A 23,461-nucleotide genomic window follows, 5' to 3' on the forward strand; every position below is an offset into this window, starting at 1 on the left:
ATGAGCTCTGATTGGATTGATTTCAAAACTGCTCATCCCAAACATTTTTGTCTCAATTTTATTTGTGGACAAAAATTAGGCAGGTTTAGCTAATAATACCTGTTTTATACAACAACTTTGTTGTCACTACAGAAAAATGTGACCATAAAACTCCTCTTTTTATACCTTAACAAACCTTAAAAGTGTTAGTTCACCCCCAAAATGTTTTTATGTGTCATTTGTGTTAAACTATCTAGATGTGTATGTATATTCAGAATAACTTCTGATATAACTCAGGATTTTTATGTTTTATTTAATTTTCCACTTATTTAATTATCATTCTGTCTGTTGTTTTTTGCGCTGTATGTATTCTGAGCTCCTTACCCCCCCTCCCCCCACAAAAAAAAATTCCTTGTGTGCGCACAAACTCATTCTGATTAATGTTATTCATTTTACTAATTGTCCCTGGTTTTAAACCTTTATGAGTCTCTTTTTTTCTGTAGAAAACAAAAGAAGATATTTTGAAGAATGTTGGTAGCTGGCATGCATTGACTTCCATAGAAGATAAAAAAAAAAATACAACGGAAGTCAATACTCAGGGTATGTGCAGGAATCCTAGTGGAAATTTCAATACCTTTTTAAGACTTTCTCAGAATATGTCACTGCCACTTCAAGTTCCAATCAGTATCAAACCTTTAACTTAATAAACAGTTGTAGTTAAATAAATCAATGGATCACAACCATGCAACATAACTCAGATAAGCTTCAAAGAAACAAAGCTTGAAAGAATAAATTACGTGGTTGTTTTCAGCGAACTTTTCCCATTTTGCCGTCTGTTTCGCTCGATGGTTTCGCTACATGTGGAGAGCGTCACATCACCTTCCCACATTTGTTGCAAATTACAAGACATCGCCTGGACAAAGGTGCTTGGTCGGACACGCCCCGGCCCGAACCAATTGCATGGGTCGAGCATGCCGTTGTTAATATTAGGAAGAAAATAAATATATTTATGCTTTTTTGAGTCAAACATTTCGGACAATGCTTGAACAAAATTTAAGACCTCGTAAAAATGCAATTAAGACTTTTAAATACCCTTTAAGGGGCTTAATTTTCTCATGATTGATTTATCAACTTTTGATACTTTTTAAGACCCCGCGGACACCCTGATACTGTAGGAGTTCTTTTTAGTTCAACAGAAGAAAGAAACTCAAATAGGTTTAGAACAACTCAAGGGGAGGTAAATGATAACAGAGTTTTCGTTTTTGGGTGAACTAACCTTTAACTGCCCCTATTACAATCCAAATTACGTTTTGAAGACTGCTGGTCACTTAGCACTTTGTTGGCATTTCACTCATCCAGATTTGGAATGATACGAGTAAATGATAACAGAATATTTTACGTTTTTGGGAGGTAAACCATCTCTTCAAGTGTTTGCAAGCTTTCTGCAAGGTTGCGCTGAATAAAAAAAACTGCAAAGTCCTAATGGGAAAACATTACAGACTCTTTAAAAGGATCACGGTGTGTCTGGTGTCATGTATCCTCCAAGAAAAGCCTGGCACCCAGAGCTCTGCGGTGTGTCGATTTAAATTGATTTCCGTTCGGATGGCCTTTTCTGGGACTTACTAAAGCAAGATAGAATGTGGAGGGACAAGACAGGTGTTCAGAAGACAGCAAATGTGCCATCAGAATCTTAAGTGAACATGCACACACCTGGTACAACTGTGCAAATGGAGCAAACGGTCACACGAGAACTGGTGAACTCAGAATAAATGAATGTATAGTCAAACTCCCCTTTATTTTTTCTTCTTGTGACTCCATATCGCACTCACCTTTTGTTTAAATGCCAAAGAGCATAATGACAAACACCCACACACACACAACCTCATGCGGGCACATTAACATACACACAAACGCTCAGTATTCTTCTCGGAGAATGTTAATTCAGAACTCTTCATGAAAACAAAAAGCCTCAAGCTATTTGAAAGCGTGGCACAATGCATAATCAGCCAGCTTATATTCTCTGTTTCTGTCTATTGATCCGGATAGGGAACGGCTCTCTGATCATCAGTGCGCATTCTGCCAGCCTCGACTTTAACCTCAGAAACTCATTCAGTTATATAATACGCAACAATTTACCTCATCAAACCTGAGATCGCACTTAATGGTCTAATAGCACTCCAATTCAAAAGACATCTAACGAGAAAACAGCTTGATTTGTACGTATGCTGAAAAAAATTTTTTGACAAAAATGCAAGGTGAAAAACAACAAGATTATTTTGAAGAACAAAAATTGAGCTTGGTTCTGATTGCCCAGTTGTGACATTCTGTGGTCAGAGATTTAGTACAATAACCAATGAACAGTGTATTTGACTGCTGTCTCATCTCAATTTAACTCAATTAATATTTAAAGGGATAGTTCACCCAAAACCGAAAATTCTGTCATCATTTATTCACTTTTTACATGCTCTAAACCTGTCAGAACTGTTCTACTCTGTTGAACTTGAAATAAAATGTTTTAAAGAAAGCTGGAAATCTGTAACCATTGACTGACATAGCATTTGTTTTACAAATATGCAAGAGTAGTGGTTACAGGATTTTAGCTTTCTTTAAAGAGCCCCTATTAAGGGTTTTTGAAAATGAGCTTCCATGCAATCTGTATCACAGCACTAAGTGAATCAAAACATCCAGCTGAGGTTTAAATCTGAAAGTACACACTGTTTAAAACTATTGATTCTTTAACAAAATAGTCGACTCAGAGTCGAATAAATGAATCGAGTTGGGTTCAGATCTTGAATGCATCAATGTCAATACGGTAAATCACCAAATAAGAAATGCCGGATCTGGTAAAACGTAAATGCGCCTTTCCCTTCAGACACTAGTGAAGCGCGGAACTGATCATGACACAAAGATGACAATCACTGACAGACGGATATTTGGCTGTGGTGAATAAAGTGTTGAAGTTCATTTTCACAACAATACCACAATATAGCCACCCGTGTGCTGTGTTTGTTCCTGTCATTTTTCAGATTTTTGATACAATAACCTACGCTGCACCGTGGGATTTGCCAGCTGTTGCTATTAAAGGAAGGAGCAGTAGAGATTATATATATGACTTTGTCAGTAACTGTTCATATGGACCAGTTTCTTCTTCCTCCAGATCATAACAAGTGTAAGTGTAGTTGAAATTGATGCATTTTGTGTAGTTTGCAAACTATGTATTTAAATGTGTGTTGTAACTTGCATTCGCTTCGTGCGGCTTGTAACCACAGATCAGTACTCTATCTCTCAGGTTAAATCTTTATAGGGCTGTTCAAATATCACGTCCAAAACCATATTGAAAACGCGATGAGTGCTTCTTCCTTTACCGATTTAAATGCGTTCCTGAAATCTCAATCCTCTGCAACCATCAGCTGTTCCTATAGACACGTGGCACGATCAATTTTCAAAATAGTTCAACTTTTGCCACTGTGTGTATTAATATTGAATGTGTGTCATTGCTATTACTTGGGGTTATGTTTAAGAGTAGAGTAATATGCAGGTGTTTAACTGTATTGATTTAATGCATTCCTTCATTGGGCTCTCACATTCTCTGTGCTACTTCATAACAGGGGTGGGCGTTTCTCTCTATCTTACACTGAACCCAGTCGACCAATCACCACAGATTGGGTCATCGGACCAATCACAGTAGAAGCCTTAAGCTAGTGTTTCCCAACCCTCTTCCTGAAGGCACACCAACAGTACACATTTTCAACCTCTCCCTAATCAAACACACCTGAATCAACTTATCATAACATCAGAAGAGACTCCAACACCTGAAGTTAATGGATCAGAAAAGGGAGACATCCAAAATATGTACTGTTGGTGTGCCTCCAGGAACAGGGTTGGGAAACACTGCCTTAAGCAAAGGAGGGGTTTAGGAGCAATTGAATCGCTGAACAAATTATATGGGAGTCGTTAGGATAATTATTAAATGCATATTATAAGACAATAAAAGTGTTTTTTGACTCTGCATGCATACCAGCTTCTAGTTGGAGACCCCTCAAAACCAAAATATGACCTTTTATAATGCATAATAGGGGCTCTTTAAAATATCTTCTGTAGTCTTCAACAGAATAAATAAACTCAAATGTAATGGTGATTTTGATGTTTTGGAGAAGAAAGAAAAAATACCACGCAAGCTGTTGTGTTTATCATCTTTGTTTTTAAGTAAATTGTAATCTGGAAAAAAAACATTGTAATTATAATTATTATTATTATTATTATTATTTTGGCACAATATTCCAGTCAGAAATCTGACTGGCGATAGTCAGTAAATTATCATCTTTAGGTGAACTATCCCTTTAAAGTCCATGCATTAATTTGTGTGATGAGTATCTGTGTAATCTATGTGATTATGTGCTTTCAGCAGGTTATTATTTTAAAATTAATTCCTGTGTAATTATTATATCAGGGGTAATCTTGATCATCCTGGGTTTGTTTTTGTAATAATTACCAGCTTACTATGCATTGAAGCTTATGTAATTAATCTTATGAGTGAATATGTAAATCAGAGCTCATTGACATCAAAATCTCACCTGCTTTTGTCAGTCACTGGTGGCCATGCCTGTAGGAGGAGCATCAGGTGTTGAAACTCCTCCCATTTGCTGCTGGACTCTAACAATTCCAGGAACAAAGAGTCTCGCTTTTCTTCATTCTCGACATCTTTCATCTCACACTGAAAAAAGAGAGAGAAGCAGAGAGAAAAAGTTACACATATTTTGCATGGGTAATGAAGCAAAAAAATATATATATATATCTATAATTAAAACAAAAGTTAAAAGAATAAAGAGCTGTTCAGTCGTGATGTCTGTTTGAAAGCCATTTTTTTCCTCATCGGTTTCCTCTAGAATTTTTAATGAATTTTTAAAAGTAGCCCTTTTGAAATAATGTGTTTAATTCAGCTTTATCTGCTTTCACTTTTCATGCATTTTAATTTGGTCAAACATTACTTACACACTGCCCTATTCAGAGGAGGGTAGGCGGCAAAAAACACATTTACTTCATTATACTGTACTTAGTTGTGTAACATCTTGGAAAATCAAAACTTTTAAAAGCAGAATTAAAAGTAGGTGCTTTGACTTAAAGGCCACCTGTGATACAATAGATCATATTTTGTGAGCTGTTTTGACAGAACTGTATGTAGGTATGTTCACAGTCATATTGGGGTGATATAAAGACAATAAGCCTCCTTTTTTAAATTTCCTGATGTTAAAATAGGATCCAAAGCCCTCCTATTTGGAGGCCTATACAATTCAATTGGAGGTTTCCCCGCCCACCGAATTGATTGACAGCCGCTTATTAACATGTTTCTGTAGTAACGAGTATAATCATATCAACAAAACAGGATGAGCGCAAAGCAACTGGGATTAAAAGATCTGTTCAGCTCTCTGTGATCATCAATCATCAACAAACATGATCAAGAGTTTTACAAGTTTAAAACATGTTTAAAACAGTGCATGTGTTGCGTTCGCAAGTCTGTTTGTGTATCTGTTTCCCCCTGTTGGTTGGCGTGTAGTGAAATTGTTGTCGAAAAATATTATTAGCGATTCTTGGTGTTGATTGTGTATTCCTGTGTTGTGTGTAACTTTGGGAACGGTGGACAGGGAGAACTAGCAGTAAAGGCACAGGCAACAAAACAGCTATATAGTTGTTCAGAGCAGCAAAATTCCACTATTCTGGAAGGTATAATAAATAATCTGATGGGTGTTTTGAGCTAAATTTTACAGACACATTCTGGAGATACAAAAGACTATTCTTAAATCTTGAAATAGGCGTAAAACAGGTGCCCTTTAAATACAATTCTAATTATACAAGTGTATTTCTACATTAATCCCTCCTATTACCTTATTTGATAGCAGTATATGTTAGGAAACGCACATTTTATTCCAAGCCTGCATGAATCAGTTTTCTGAGTTCTTGATTCTGTTCTAAGACTTAAATAAACAATTAGTAAACACTCTAAACTGTGAATCAATTTGAATGACTTGTTTAGACTCTTGCTTGCAATAAATAGTTTAACACCTGTGTGGCTCTGAATGATTCAAGAAATTCATTTTATAACGCTAGAAGTACGCAATACCTCGAAAGTATGCTATTACCAGGCATATATCTTGATAACTATATCAACCATGCTATCATAGTTCACAGAGGGAGAACTATGAAATGAAAAGTTTTTGTTCAAAATGTAAATAAAAGCTGCGAAATTGTTTTTTCCACAATGATGCCTCTCATTACATAGTCTTATTATCCTTTGGGAGAAGCCTGTGTAATTTTCCAGTAAAACAAACAAACAAACAAACAAACAAACAAGCAAACAAGAAACTTGCTGGTTAAATAAAAGTAACTAAGTCACAAATTGCCAGTGGTATGAATAACTTCGGGCTTGACTGTATATTCACATTTAAAATATGGTGGAGCCAATAAGTAATCATTTCCAAGTACTAGGTTGTGGAAGGGCATCCACTGTGTAAAACATGTGTCGGAATGCTGTAGCGACCTCAGATAAATAAGGGACTAAGCTAAAGGAAAATGAATAAGTGAATGAATGAATGAATGAATGAATGAATAATTAATTAATTAATAAGTAATACTAACACTTATGAGATGAGGTTGTGCCATTTACACCACTGTTCAAATGTTTTTGCCGGGTGAGATAATATATGATTATAATGTGTTCACCAAAGTTTTATTTATATAACTAAAAATACATTAAAACAGTGACATTGTGAAATATTACAATTTAAAACAACAGCTTTAAACGGATAGTTCACCTAAAATGACAATTTTCAGTTTATTTACTCTCCCTCAGTAATTTTTCCTCTTCAGTAGAATGATAATTTTTTTTAAGCTTAATCTGTGGTCTGGTGACTGATATTATGTATCAGAGTGCTTCCGGCACTTTGAGAGTAAAAAAATAAAAACAAAAACCAGCCAAACCAAAATTAATCCCTGTGGCTCCCGATGATACATTGAGGTCTGATGAAGTGAAGCGATCGCCTGTGCAAAAAACTGAACATTGTTTACAACATTACCATATTTAATCATTAATCCCCATGCTTGAACCAGAAGTAATTTTGATTTGCCTATATACAGTATATACACAGTTGAAGTCAGAATTATTAGTACATATCCCATTGTATGTATTTATACAGCACAATGAGCAAGAAAAAAAAAAAAAAGAGCGGGCACTGACTGACAGCTGATAATAAAAGAGCAGGCTTTCTCCATTCCTGTATTTAATCTGTTCGCAGGGTTTTATTTTTTTATTTTATGACAGAAAAGTTTTCATTTTGCCATCTTCTTTTAATCTAGGCTTTTTTAAACCAGTAGGCATCTTAACGTCATTTCCATGGTGTGATTAATGCACGTGATGTATGCAACAGTTTTAGTCTAGCCTATATTGTTTACTTGGCGGTCATTGCACTCTCTCTCTCTCTCTCTCTCTCTCTCTCTCTCTAACATGCTTAAATACTTGTGCTACATGACAATATAAAAGCTTTTTTAGCCCTCTAGTATGAGACTTAAGGTTTGGAACTCTGCTGACTCACTTGCACGACTTGCGTTGACATATGAAAATCTAATCTACCTGCTTACACTGCAGACACGAGGGCACAGATCTGATTCATATCAGATAAATTTCCACATGTGAACAAGGCCTAAATCTGATTTGAGTAAATTGGAATCCATGTGATTTTTTTTCCTGCTTACACGTACATGGGCCATGTCCCATCTGTGCCACATGTGAGAGAAAAAATATCGGAATTGTGTCATTTGAACCATGCAGTGTAAAAGCAGCCTAAGAGGCAAATACACCGAACACTCTTTTCCGTTCCAAAAACGCAAGGCGCACCACAATGGCTTTTTTGTTGGCAAGAAAAAAAAGTAGCGCGGTGCGTTTTTTGAGTCGCTAGGCAACCACTGAATCAGCTGCATAATGTGCGAGAGTGTTGCTGTTGATATTAATACCATTTTAAAATGTTATAATAATATTGTGATATTCAAGATTTGTGAGTCATGCAGCACCGGATAACTCAACACAGCACCCAGGGTTACCTATTCGATGATGGCCAAATAAAATCATTTGAGGAGTTGAGAAAGGAATTTAGTCTTCCCAGTAAAGATTTCTATAAATTCCTGCATATTCTACACTTTTTAGAGTTACCGTTAAAAAAAGGTAATATACAATTTGATTTTACTGAAATAGAAATACTGCTTTTTTCTTCATGGATACTTAAAAAAAAGATCTCTGAATTATATACATTGCTGTCTAATACTGGTCCTTCAACCTTCGATTCTTTAAGGATAATATCAGAAAAAAATTTGGGGTCTATTTTTAGTGATGAGGAGTGGCTATCTGCCTGCTCAAATATCTATCCCAAAAGTACTTCAATTTCGGTTCATGAACAAACTTATAAATGTATTCACAGGATTTATCTAACCACAGTTCACCTCCATTGAATATTTCCCAATTGTTCCCAGCTATGTTTAAAATGTAAGTTAGAGATCGGCACGGTGATGCATGTATTTTGGGATTGCAATAAAATCAAAATGTACTGGAAAGAGATTCACAAAATGATTAAAAAAAACTATTGGAAAGACTTTTGCTTTGTCCCCAAAGGTATACCTTCTAAATTGTACATTAGAACTGTGTCTTGATCATTGAATTTTTGTATATACTTGGCCAAAAAAAAATTAATATTATTATTATGGTCAACTGCTGGGATACCTTTAGTCAATACAGTATGTGGCTGAGTCAGGGAACCAGACTTCTACCACTGGAAAAATTAACCTATGATTTACATCAAAGATCTGAGGTGTTCTGGTGCATTTGATAATAATTTATCAAATTATCAATTGGTGCATCCTCCTTCTGGATTTTTCTTGAGTATACTCAGTGACTATGTCTTTCTAAATTTGTTTTAAAACCCCCCTTTATTTTTGTCTTGCTTTGAAGCATTTGTTAGAATGTCTAACAAAAACTGCTGTACTTGTTGTTACAAGATACCAAGTACCACTGTTGTTCTGTTGGAGAAAAAAAAAAAAAAACAGCAACCACAAGTCTTCAAAAGTCTCCGTAGTTGCCTTGACAATACAAACACTCCAGGCACCTCAACGAAAACCCCGCCTCTGCTTTCATTTGATTGGAGATTAAGAAAGACGCGGCAGACGTAATGTGCTTTTTCCACTCAGAGTTGACTTTTTTTTCAACTGCAAGCGCACGGCACACAACGGCAAAAACAACAGGTGCAGCAGGCGGTTAAAACGAGAGGCGCACAGGGCGCATACGTTAGTAAAACGCGCATTGTGATCGTCCCCTAAAGCAGGTCGCACAACGCATGTGCCATGGTGTGCACATGACAGTTGAAAGTATCGCACACCAGACACGCACATTCGCATGTTATTTAAAATTAAACTATTCTGATGGCGCTCTGTGGTGCGACAGAAATATGAACAGTGCCCTGAGTCGTGGCTGAGCCAGCCGCCGGGTGTGTGACCCACTTAAGGGTCATTAAATTAATACCAAATTATGATTTTTTTGGCCGAACTATCCCTTTAATAAATTTTAAAGTGTAATGTATTTCAGTCAAGTTATAACCAAATTTCCAGCATCATAACATCTTCAGTCTTTAGCAACACATGATATTTCTAATTGAAATCATTTTAATATACTGATTTGATTCTCAAGCAGCATTTCTTATTATTATCAATGCAAACTGTACAGCCATACACCAAGTACAAGACTAAAATGCATGACCATGCAGCAAATATGCAAATCTCTGAGACTGAAGGCAGAAGATAAATTCTGTGGCTTATCAGCTAATCATAAGCAAAGACTAAATCTGTGCACGGCTGAACATCTTTCAGGCTACAGCACTAAAAGGTACGGTGGCGTGCTTGCAGATGGAGAAAGCTGGCAGGAGAACGAACGAATAGCAGAAGGGCTAAACATGAAAAGACAAAGTAGGGGAGATGGAGGAAGGAGAAGCAGAGAGGGCTTGAAATGGCTAGACTGGCGTGCACACATACACACACACAGAGACACACACACAGAACAGAATGACTTCTGAGGCAAAAGGAGTGAATTCTCCCCTGTGGTGACTCTTGTTCTTGTTCTTCTCCAAAAGAGGGAGGCGGAGAGAGAAAGTAATTAATTTTCCTTCAGTGCAACGGGAGTGCAATTTAACAGCTGAGAAAATGTCTGATTTCTGAGGGGAAAAACAAAAAAAAAGTCAAAGAGCCATTTCCATGCCATAGTCCCAGCATGCGCCAAGAAATGGAAGATAGCAGCTGAAAACTCAAGGGGGCAAAAAAACAGATTGACTGAGGAGGGGAAAGGGTAAAGCTAAAGGATATACAGTAGTAAATGGTTTGGCTTGCTATTGCTATGGAGTTCATAAAACATATAGGGCTCTATTTTGACGATCCATGTGCAAAGTGTAAAGAGCAGCGGGCAAACGCATTAAGGGCATGTCAGAATCCACTTTTGCTAATAAAAGGATGCAAAAATCCACTTTGCGCCGTGACACATGGTCTAAAAGGGTTGAGCTTATTTTCTTAATGAGTTATAGGTGTGTTTTGAGAATAAACCAATCAGAGTCTCAGCTCCCATTCCCTTTAAGAGTCAGTTGTCCGAGATGAAGGCATGAAAGTATGGTTTTTATATATATGTAGGCTAGAAAATAATATGTTTTTTTATATTTTAATTCTTTATATTTATATCCTATATATCCTTTTTTATATCCTATATATATATATATCCTTAATATTTTAACAATTTTTCATATATAAAGATATTTGCGTATTGCTGTACATCCTGTTTGTATTAAGCCATGTGTAAGCGAGGCACATAACTAACGCGCTCTGCGGTGGACAATCGACCGGCTTTGTTCTGGTCTATAGAGCAGTCTATTAAAGTTTCTCAAAATAGCAACATGCCAGCAATGCGCCTCAACACCTCCTTTTTTAGATCAGAACGCCTATAGGCGCACATATGAGCGCAAATGCATTTGCTATTAAAACAGCGTGGCGCAAAACGTCAAAACGACTCTTGCACCAAGCTGAAACTACCAAACAACAATTGCGTCACGCCTTGCGCCAGGTGTATGATAGGGCCCACAGTATGTAGTACTGTATGTATGCATATTTATCTAAGCACTGGTCAAAAAGATCATGTCCATTGAAACAAACCCTTCTTCTAAGTCCCATGTACTTCCTTAGATCCTTAGATTTTTGTGGACTATGTGTGGTTTAAAATAAAATTAAAAAGTAAAATAGATATATACAATAAATTATATGAATATATATAACCACTGGTCTAGATAATGGTAAATAATGTCAAAATCAATGTCATGTGACATACATATATATATATATATATATATATAATAAGATGTAATATAATAAGATGTAATATAATAAGATGTAATATAATATAATATAATATAATATAATAAGATGTAATATAATATAATATAATACCATATAATAAAACATAACATAATAAAATATATAATATAATATAATATAATAAAATATAATATATAATAAAATATAATAAAATAAAATAAAATATAATAAAATGTAATATAACATTTAATATAATATATATTTGAACTTCAAATATTTAAATGTAACTATTCAGAAATACACATTCTGTGAAACAACATGCATACATATTTGGCAACTTACATGTATCTAATTCCAGGCATTTAGCAATAAGCCATAAATATATGGAATGAATAGAACAGATTGCAACAATTTCATCATATTGGCATGAATCTCCCTAATTCCCTCACTTCTTTCACCCTCGCTGTCTCCTGTCTTGCTGTTATCCACTGATGTGAAAATCAATTAAGCCGACACCTCGGCCTGTGTATTTCCAACACCATCTTTCCATTCAAACGCCATCCTACACGATCAGCCGATTAATCACCTGCCTATTAAAGCCATTACAGTCTATCATGTTTGACCTACATTTATTATGATCTGACAATGGCCACTGAGAAAACATCTAAACGCACGCTGATTCCCTGAGACCCATCGCTATCTCTTCTAATTGGATAAAATGAGCTGACGAGCAAAAAAAAAGCCAGCTCAGAGGCTCTTCAGTTCCCTATTCTGATCCTTTGGATAGAACATTAACACTCATCAAATCAAATCACTTTTATTGTCACAAATACCAGCAGCACATGTCCTATGCAGAGTTAAACACTTAGGTGCAGGCTTTAGACAGTGTAGAATACAAAGATATACTTTATATTAACACAGTCAAGTATCTTAAAAACGATTATAGTATATTTATAGTGTATTATATTTAAGGAGAGATACTGTAGGAACTTTCTTCATGAAGTGTTTGTTCAGTCTAATGTCTAGAATACATCCAAAAAGGGTTTCTCTTGTCGCACATCATCAAAGGCTGTTTTCTTAAAGTGAGCTGTTTTTCTCTAGCAATGAGTAGGGCCAGACGAAATCTGCAGGCATTTTTTTGCTATTTCTGCGCAGAATTTTGTTAAAAATATGCGAATTTATGTGGAATGATTTTGGGAGTATCATAACTAAAACCTTAATATATTAACTAAAAAGTTATACCTTTTAACTTGTATTTAATGTTTGCAATGCAAATGCAATTATTTCCACTTTATTCATATAATATATCTACTAAAAGACAGAAAATGTTACTTTACAAACTATATTGTCAATAAATTATTTAAATATTTTCATATGAATAATCATATAAATAAACATTACTGAAATTTATTTAAAAACTGAATAAATATAAATTTACACACATTTACACAATAAACAGAATCAATGATGGGCTAAAAATCTGCGGAATTCTGCGCACAGATTCCATGTGGGCCTAGCAATGGGCCATAATTCTTCACTTCAACAGCACTTGCACTTACCAAACTTCTCTGTTGTACTCATATCTGCATTATGAAGGTTTTTTCTTTTAAAAATGGATAATCTCATATATAATTTGATTATATACAACATTTTATTCTACAATAAAACATTTTTTTTTTTTAAACAGAGTTTTATACTTTACCCATTTTGGAATCTATTCAGCACGATGTCTGTAGGTGCGTCCCAAATCGCATACTTGTGCACTATTCTATGCCAATTTTGTAGTATATGAATGAAAACTCTATAAAGATTAAGTGCACTTTAATTACCCGGATGATGTACTTATTCAACCATTACAATGAAGTGTGGAATGATGGACACTTCACGCACTCAACGGCTGCTGCTTTGCTCACGTAGCGGAAGAGGCGGAGCTATCGGGCACTGATGTTGGATTATTTTATTTATTTGGGATTGTGAAGGCAAAATTCTTATACGCCAGTGATTGTAGCGCCTCCCGATGGTGAAGGCGGTTATACTCCTGGCAGTTATTATTTGGTACTTTGGTCATGTATTTAACTAATTTGGCAACATCAAACGTCATCAGGGAAACTGTTTGAATTCCGCTTGCTTAAAATAACATTAGTGTTCTATTTGGGATGACACTACATACCTATACTATGCTGTTGAGTGTGTAAGCGCATACATACATAGTGCATAAACACATAGTGTATAGTGTGCCATTTGGGACGCAGCTTGTGTCTAGTAGGGGCACTTTTAGCTTAGCATAATCAAAGAGTCAGATTATGCCATTAGCATCTTGATCATAAATAACTAAAGAGTTTTGATCATTTTGCAATTTAAAGCTTGACACTGCTGTAGTTACAACATGTACATTGTGTACTAGGCCAATATTACTAGAAACTATACTCTCATTCTGGAGTAACAATCAAGGAACGTTACTGCTGTACCATGGTTGCTGCAGGAGCAATGAAATTCGACAGTGCCTGAAAATAGTGCCCTGCTAGGTAACTTCCACCGTCACCACCTGCTTGCATAGGCAGCCGGTTGAGCTGCGTAATATAATTGTGCCTGCTGAAGACATGGTACTGCAGCAAAGTTGTTCGCAACTGCTTGTCGACGTGTCCCACAGTGCCATGCATTTCAGAATTCTAAACATAGATTTCAATCAGGGTACGCACACCGGTGTCGCAAGTCGGTGGCTATCTGCCGCGTTTAGCTACAACTCAGGACACTGTTCATATATCTGCCTTGCCACAAAGCACCATATGAATAGTTTCATATTAAATAACATTTGAATGTGCGCGTCTGGTGTGCAATACTTCCAACTGTCATGTGTGCGCCCTTTTGCGACCTGCTTTAGTGCACAATGCAACTATAGAAGAGTCAACTGTTAAATAAGAAAATGATCAAAACCCTTTGGTCTTAGAGTCAGATGCTAATGGTCTAATCTGATTTGGTTATCTGTGCTAAGCTAAGCTAAGCGTGTTTGGAAATCAAATTTAAAAATAAAACTCACACTGTTTAATTCAGGGGGAGTTGTAAAATTAGATATTTTCAAAAAAGGGGAGTGTTTCTTTATTGCACTCAATAAAGTATAGAAGTAAGGTGATAACTAGTATTTTTTTACCCTCTCCACTCAGGAATTGCCTTAATTTAGCCAAATAGCATTTCTTGTTTGAATAAAATACTAAGAGCACAAAAGAAAGCAGGCCAGGGTATTTTTTTAGTAAATGTTGCACTTTTCCAAGGAGCAGCTTTATATGCTTAATCCACTGCCAGGCTTCATCAATGTCCCTGACAACACGATCAGTGTAAATGGTGGGTTGAAAAAAATAAAAAATAAATAAAATTCAGGCTAATCAGTGACTAAGTGAGACTGCAGGTCAAAGGGTTCTTCTGGGCTTCTGGAGAGCCCCTAGGGAGACTAGACAGTGCATACTTAGAAAGAATAGAACTAAACTAGAAAGATAAAATAAGCAATGCTAGACAGATCGATCAACTGATCAGTCAACCAATCAATAAATGGAATAAAATAAAACAAGTGCTCAAAGCAAACACGGAGAGATAAAACAAACATAAATTATCAGATTAAAATGAAACACACTTTTATAGCCTTTCACAGCACAGAATAATTGACAAAATGTATTTAAATATTTAAAAATATATATATAAAAAATATTAGAATAGACTTATTTGACACTAAATATTATTTACTATATTTAAACGAATGAACAAATGAACGAAAAAAATAGCCCTGCAGTGGGATGACTGATTTGGAGAACAAAGAAAAAATACTATGCAATCAATGTGTTTAATATTATTTTTAAAAGAGAAATTTAATCTGAAAAAAAAAAAAAATCATTCTAATAACAATTATTTTGGCACTTTCGATAGAGCATGCTATTTCATTAGAGAAATCTGACTGGAGATTTAATAGAGAACTTGTTTGAGGTGCTACTTTAAAAGCCTAATCCTCTGCCAAGCTTCATCGATGTCCTTGACAGCGTGTTCTCAGTGTAGATGGTGGGTCGAAAAACTAATAAGCTAATCAGTAACAAAGCCAAAGAGTTCCTGTGACCATCTCCACCTTTCAGATGCAAAACCCCCCAAGAGAATCCCCCTAGTAGAGTATATGCCTAAACCAGAAGCAATGACAGCAAAGCCAGACAGATCCACGCTATAATCACCCACACAGAAGGAACGAGAGAGACAGGCAGGTTAGAGGAGGACAAAACGTGGAATAAAGCTGGCCCGTTTCACTGAACTACGTCCACGCACATCAGCACCAGGGCAAAAGGGAACGATGAGAATAAATAATTTGACACATCCTCCGCCCTCTTGTATCCCATCATCCTTTAAAAACAGACCTCAGGGGAGGAGGGAAAAAGCCTTTGTCAGTGGATATATATATATATATATATATATATATATATATATATATATATATATATATATATATATATATATAGGCAGATAAAATGACATATAGATATACAGAATGACAGAGAAATGAACAGAGAGAGAGAGAGAGAAAGACAGACAGACAGACAATTGAACAGAGACAGAAAGACAGGTAGATAAATAGAAGGAGAGAGGGACTGACAGGCAGACAGATGAACGGATGGACAGACAGAGAGAAAGACATACAGACAGGCAGAAAGGTGAATGGAGAGACAAATAGACAGACAGACAGATGGACAAGGAGAGAGAGAGACAGGCAGGCACGCAGACAGACAGGTGGTCAGATGAATGGTTAGATAGACAGATGGACAGAAAGAGACAGATGGGCAGACAGTTGGATGGATGAATAGATTGATGGATGGAAAGACAGATAGTCAGACAGTCGAATGGATGGACAGACAGACAGACAGACGGATGCAACGACAGACAGAGAGAAAGACAGACAGACAAACAGATGGGCAGACAGAGCAAGAGAATCTGACAGACAGACAGACAGACAGACGGACAGAGAGAGAGAAACAGACAAACAAATGTACATATGTATAGACAGAGAGAGAGAGAGAGAGAGAGAGAGAGAGAGAGAGAGAGAGAGAGAGAGAGAGAGAGAGAGAGAGAGAGAGAGAGAGAGAGAGAGAGAGAGAGAGAGAGAGAGAGAGAGAAAAAAAGCCAGCCAGCCAGTAGACAGGAAGACAGACAGACAGACAGGCAGGCAGGCAGACAGACAGGCAGGCAGACAGACGGAGAGAGACTGACTTACTGACAGACAGACAGACAGACATGCAGATCGATAAACAAACAGATAAACGGATGGACAGTGAGTGAGACAGACAGGCATACAGTCAGATGGATAGATGGATGGACAGAGAGACAGACATACAGATATACAGACAGACAGTGAGAGAGAGAGACAGCCAGCCAGCCAAATAGACAGACAGACAGACAGACAGACAGACAGACAGACAGACAGACAGACAGAAAATAGGACAGGATAGAAATAAACAATGACAGACAGGCAAGTCAGACCAAAAAACAACTACAGACAGACTGAACAACATTTAGATATATAGAACAGACAGACCACATACAGTAGACAGGAAGACAGACAGACAGACAGGCAGGCAGGCAGGCAGGTAGACAGAGGGAGAGAGACAGACTGCAGATCGATAAACAAAGAGATAAACGGATGGACACAGTCAGATGGATAGACGGATGGACAGACAGACACAGACATACAGAGAGACAGACAGTCAGAGAGAGAGAGACAGCCAGCCAGACAGACAGACAGACAGAAACAACATATAGGTATATAGAACAGATAGATCACATACAGTTGACAGGAAGACAGAGAGACAGGCAGGCAGACAGACAGGCAGGCAGCCAGGCAGACAGACAGACAGACAGACAGACAGCAACAACAAAAGGTTGATTACAGCTGGCCCGTTTCACTGAACTACATCCACGCACATCAGCACCAGGTCAAAAGGGAACGGTGAGAATAAAATAATTTGACACATCCTCCGCCCTCCTGTATCCCATCATCCTTTAAAAACAGACCTCAGGGGAGGAGGAAAAAAGCCAGTGCTGGTGCAGCCATTCTCCCTGCTTCAGAGCGTCTGCCCACGCTGCCAAAAGACAATCGTGCGGAGGGGGATCCTTCGACAAATTGAATGCGTTTGCGGCGGTGCCATCAAGCTACGCCACACTTCAAGGCGTCCACCCACTCCAGCGTTCACCCACCTGCAGGAAATCTCCCTGCCACATGCAGACGCACAACAATTGCACATATAATGGAGTGTGTGTGTGTGTGCGCGTGTCCTTATGTCCATCAGTGGAAACTCTCATATACAGTGATTTGCGATGTTGCAGCGAGTCGCTTCTTTTAACTCGGCTGGGCTCCATCTCAGCCTGTGACGGCTAATGGTTGCCAACCCACACACGTAAACACACCACTCCAGCCGTGAGGAGCTTTTAGTTAAATAGCACCAAATAGTAAAAGGCTGCTAGAGGAGAGTAGTCTTGAAATCTTGAAGGGCTTCCTCACTTGTTTTTGGTTCATCTATTTAAAACAGCAGACAGTTAGCAAGACGCCAGTGACAGTAGCGTCTCTCTGGATGCTGTAAACATCAGAAATGGCTGGCTGGTAATTACCCGCCTTTAACTGGACAGACCAAGAGTGGGTCTCTTTTGTTTTACGACATGCTTGTACTTTGAAGCTTCTAATCTGTCAGGCCGGCGCTGGGGAAGGAGACAGGAAGTAGTGTCGCTGACGACCAGATGGATTTCTATTGATCACTGTGGTATTTAGGCACAATAAGTGCACGGTGACAAGCTGAATCTGCTCGTGCTTGTGTCTGTGTTTATATTTAGACATGCTAGCTAGTCCAAGTGTGCATGTAGGCTCATAAATAGGTTTACACATCAATGCATAAGCATAGAGAATTGGACATGCACACACGCACACACACACACACACACACACACATACACATACAGAAATTGTTTAAGCTTTCCATGGTGCTGAGGGGCAAATTGATCTGAGCGGGAACAGACAGCCACTCATCAGAAGGAGGAGAGAGAAAGAAAAAAAAGGTGGGCGAAAAGAGACTTCCAGGGCATAAACACTACTGTAGCTATCTTTTTGAAAGGAAGAGGCCAGAGCAGATCTCTCTATCAGAGAGAAAACAAGTGAAGACGGGCAGCTGCACAAAACGCCCACGCAAGACCTGTGCTGGTTAGTTCAGGTCATCAGTGCTGATTGGCCAAAAGAGATTTACAGGCACACGGAATTACACAAAGATGATGATGATGATGATTTCAAATGACATGCAGATAGAGAGACAGATGGATGGACAGATGTACTGAACAGACAGAGAGAAAATTAAAGATAGAGCTAGGGCTGGGCAATTATTCAAATTCACAAATGCGACTGAGCAAAGCTTTGATTATCATACACATCTTATCAGGAAATCATGGTATGATCAGGGGAAATAGTGGTTGATTTCGCTGATTTAGCATATCTAATAAACACATGACTATGAAATCATATTACTGAAGGATTTATTTCACTCCACTGAGGTTATGAGGTGGGCTTGGAGTAAAACTATTTTATTTTTGTGGTAATATTATGTGTAGCATTTACTAAAGAGAGTCATAGTTCATTGAGAAGCTACGCAAACAGTCATCACAAAATTATTATTTCAATGTCCTTATTGATCAATAAAAATCGAATTCAACTTTTAATCTTTTTTTGTGTAGCGACTCTATTTAAACGAACATGGTGGAGGTTTACTAGAACCGGCTTTACTGACAAAATGTGCATGAAAATCATCTTGGATTAATAGCTCAGTCCTAAATACAGCAAAAAAGATAAAAACTACAAAACTACAGAAAACAACAGAGAGAACAAACAAACAGACCTTTTAGATAGAAAGATAGACAAAAATGCATATTTATAGAATAGTCAGTCAGGCAGATAGACAGTCGCATGGAAATACACAAAGATTATGATGATGATGATGATGATGATGATGATTTCAAAAGACATGCAGGCATGCAGACAGAGAGACAGATGGATGGACAGATGTACTGAACAGATAGATAGAAAATTAAAGATAGCGCTAGGACTGGGCAATTATTCCAATTGAAATCACAAACGTGACTGAGCAAATTATGGGTACTCTCCTCTAAAACGCTTTTTGTTAATGATTTGATAACTGATCTAAAGCTAGATGCCCTTTTGTCTAACAGAAACCTGGCTAAAACCAAATGATTACATGCCCCTAAATGAGTCTTTACCTAAAGGATATAAAAAAAAAAAAAAAAAAACATTCCCTTGTGCTGATTCTTGTGTCATTAAAAGATGATCTCTCTGTGAATGACACTGCAAGATAGACAGGAAAACAGACATACATGCCGCAAGTGTCATTAGTAAATAAAGTCCAAAACACAACTAAAACAATACTGAACCAATGCAATACTGTTATCTCCTATGCTATGCATCTATTTGCTTCACACAGATTTATTGCTCCTGTTCAGCATGACTGGAAAACAGGTGCATGAAGCAATTCTTGGTCTTTTTATTATACAGACTCTCTGTGAACCTGCATACGCAAGTTATCAGTATCTACAGAAGAAGCATGTGTATTTAGGCAGCTTACGCTTGTAACAGGCAGGTCAACCCTGGTGGGATTAGATCTGAAGCCTTTTCAGGGGATAAGATGTAAAGCAATTCTGGCCTCCAACCTGGCCAAAGTCAATTACAACACTCTGCAATTTTCAGAGCCTGATCTTCAGTCTGTGCCATCAGGAAAGAAAACAGCAGCGAAGGAAAAGAGATCGAGAGAGACAGAACGGACCAAAAATCATACAAACACATGCAGAGCTCCACCAAACATTTCATCTCCCTCAGATTTCCTTTCCGTAACACCACTCAAAGGAGTATGTGCAGACAGAATACGAGTAAATGAATAATAAATAGCTTATGCATAATGAATAAATTAAGGCCATCCTGAGCTCAGAGCAGGGTGGAGATGGAGGAGATGAGCCCTTAAAAGGGATTACTCCATAATTAACATCTTGTTTTTTTCCAATTTATCAAATGAAAGAGTTTCATGGTAGAAGTGTGTTAAATTCAGACACCACCAGGTCAGGGAGTGAGGATGAAACGTTCAGTAGGAGGACAGACTCAGCTGGGCCTGAACATCAGAGGAAGGGGAGGGCCACGGGAAGACTGCACACTCATCATACCAGTTCAGTCTGAGGTCTACAAACATTTCTCAGCCCCCCCAAAACAGAGAAATACTAATGCTCCCTTCAAATGTGTTCTGCATCACATCTTTAAAAATAACTTTCTTAGACCAGTATGAATTCGCATTCTACACTGAAAAAAGTGTTGCATGCAAAACTGTTGCAAATAATTTGTGTTGAATTTAAACAAACAAATTAAATTTAACAATGTTCAACTTAATTTGTTTGTTTAAATTCAACCCAAATAAATTGTTTACAACCACTTAACGTAAAAAAATTGAGTAAATCCAAGGAATCATCTTTGAATAATTTTTTTCAGTGTAGACTGATTTATTCTGGTTTGAGCTAGTCAGGTGCTAAACTAATTTTGAACCAGTAGAGGCATGCTTTTTTAAGCTAATATGTTATAATATGTTATATTTAATGTTATATTTGTGTATAATCATGTAAAATTGAATTATATATTTAACCATGGCTAAATGTGGGGTTTATCAAAATAATAATAATAAAAATTTAGCAATATAAAAATTGACATCCAAACTAGGGTTGGGCGATGTCAACCAATTTGGCATTGTACAATGTCTAATGTGAAACATTGTGATGGCATCGTTGTTATCATTATAATTAATTAACTCACAACAGATTAGTTATTTGTAGCCTATTATTTCAACTACCTGACCTGCATGGTCTTAGTTTTACCCATAAACAAATTATATATAAATAAAGATAAGTTACACAAATTACCACCTGTCAATCACTTTTTCCACAGGACTCTGGCATGAATAGGCAGAGTGATCTGTGCCGTTATAATGGCGTCCACAAACTTGGTCGGTAAAAAAGGTGCCCAACCAACATTATCTGAGGTTTTCGCTAAAATTACTGAGTACAAGTGTGAAAGTGAAATATTGAAGCAGTGTAATGATGCTGTGACACGTTATCTGATAGATTCAAAAGACCGAAGAGTCGCTAGATAGAGACAAGATGAATTAAATATCACGTTAAACAACTATAGTGAGATGCCATCCAGTGATAAATCCTTGATAAACTGTCCAACTTGCACTGCTCTCTGGAGCTCAAACGCATGCATGACAGCGTGTGTGGCTGTCTGTGTGTGGGTGTGTGTTGTCACGTGATTTGCGTTTCCAGCAGACAGAGGGCTGTTCAGAAATGCCAGGTAAAACAGGGTGGATGTGGATCATTTTCGTTCTAAAATGCCATTTTAAAACTAAGATGTATCAGTGTAAACAAGGCCTGAGTGTGTATTTTTTGCGAGCGGGTTTTTGACAGGGCCGGAGGATCGATGATGCTGGCTTAGCATCTTGTTGTCTATCGGCCATAACAAGCAGTTGTACAGGTTTACCTAACAAAGTGGCCGGAAAGTGTATATAAACAACATATGAAACAAACTAAATTTTCGTAAATATACAACATGAGTCAGACTCAAACTTAGGTTGCCTGCATTGAGTCAAGTGTGTCAGAGTCAATACAGTTTCTGACTGAAAAGTGCTATTTTATGCATCGCTCATCATGCTTCTGTGGCCTCAAAGGACCTATAAGGTCAATGTTGAGTACAACTCTTTCTTTTCATTCACTGAGGATAAAGTCATATCACAGGAGGCATGAGAGAATGGCTGAGTGGAAAGAGAGAAAGAAAGAGGACTGGGAGAGGGAGGAAGAAGTGTCATGCCCGGCCTTTGGAAGGAGTGTAAAATGTCTTATTAATATTCATTGACCTACTGTCTAACGTCCGCTGTTTCCCCTGCGCCCTGCCTAAGAAGTGATAGAGGTCGTTCAGTTCAAAAAGACAGAATGGTGAGGAGAGAGGAAGGAGACGAGACAGGAGAGCAAGAGCCAATAAAGCAAACCCGGTGCATAAAGAACAACTGAACCTCTGTTTCCTTAAAGAGGGATATGTTCAGGTAAGGCTGACACAGACCCAAACAAACCAAATCCTTTTTGCTCTGAACAAAGACGGCTGGAGGGCCCTTGAGTTTCCCAGAATGATCCTCCAGAGCGTAATCTCCGCACCTCTTCAGCGGCCTGTGATGTGCGCTCTAGCATACTTATGTCAGTGAATGCATGATGTGTTTGTCGGTGCAGAAGTGTGTGGCAGCATGACTTTGGAATCTGTGAATCTTTTTTTAGATTTGATTTTGAGAAAGATGATGTAGAAAAATGATCTCTCAGCTGCAATCTACAGCCTGCATACGGTCATATCATCATATGCAATAATAGAAATATACTTTGTAGCCTAAACTCTAGGCATTTTGTTAAGACATAAGTCTGATTTGATTAAAGCAGCACTAAAAGGCTGTTCCTGTATCTTATAGGTTGTTTTCACATGACATCACTAATGATGTGCAAAAATCAGATGGAGGGCAGGAAGTGATTCTTCTACATAAAAATCAGAACATTAAAACGTTTTTGTTTTATGTTGTTTATAATTGTTTAAATCGGCCAAAATAAGAAATGCCGAACAGCTTTTAAGACTTCCAAAGATATTTGCTTTAAAGGGGTTGGGTGGGGGCGGGGGTTAAAAAACGGAAGGTGGCATGTATTAAACATGTATTCAATACATCCATGTGTACAAACTTTTTTTTGAATGCAATAATTTGTTCCAGCACCAATAAAGACTACAGGCCTAGCTATGTGTATAAATATATTAATGTAGTTATATAAAATCAAATACAAACACCATCAAACTCCAACTCCAGGAGAATATAAATAACGTAGACTCCCATGTAATCGCTGCTATGAAATCTCCGTCTTGTTTTGCAATAATCCAAGTCTTTACTGGGATCGACGGAATAGACAACCGTAACGTTAACCTCTATATGCGCAGCAGTGGTGAATGTTGGTTGACGGTTAA

The 23,461-nt window shown here is 37.5% G+C and overlaps 1 protein-coding gene across 1 annotated transcript in view; it reads right to left on the reverse strand.

The window, feature by feature from the left end:
• nbas (NBAS subunit of NRZ tethering complex) overlaps positions 1–23,461 on the reverse strand; it is a 350,427-nt gene that overhangs the window by 34,104 nt on the left and 292,862 nt on the right. The window contains 1 exon segment of the mRNA XM_056480954.1: positions 4,554–4,693. Coding sequence (XP_056336929.1) covers positions 4,554–4,693 — 140 coding nt within the window.

This window comes from Danio aesculapii, chromosome 20 (genome assembly GCF_903798145.1).
Source record: "Danio aesculapii chromosome 20, fDanAes4.1, whole genome shotgun sequence".
NCBI lineage: Eukaryota > Metazoa > Chordata > Actinopteri > Cypriniformes > Danionidae > Danio > Danio aesculapii.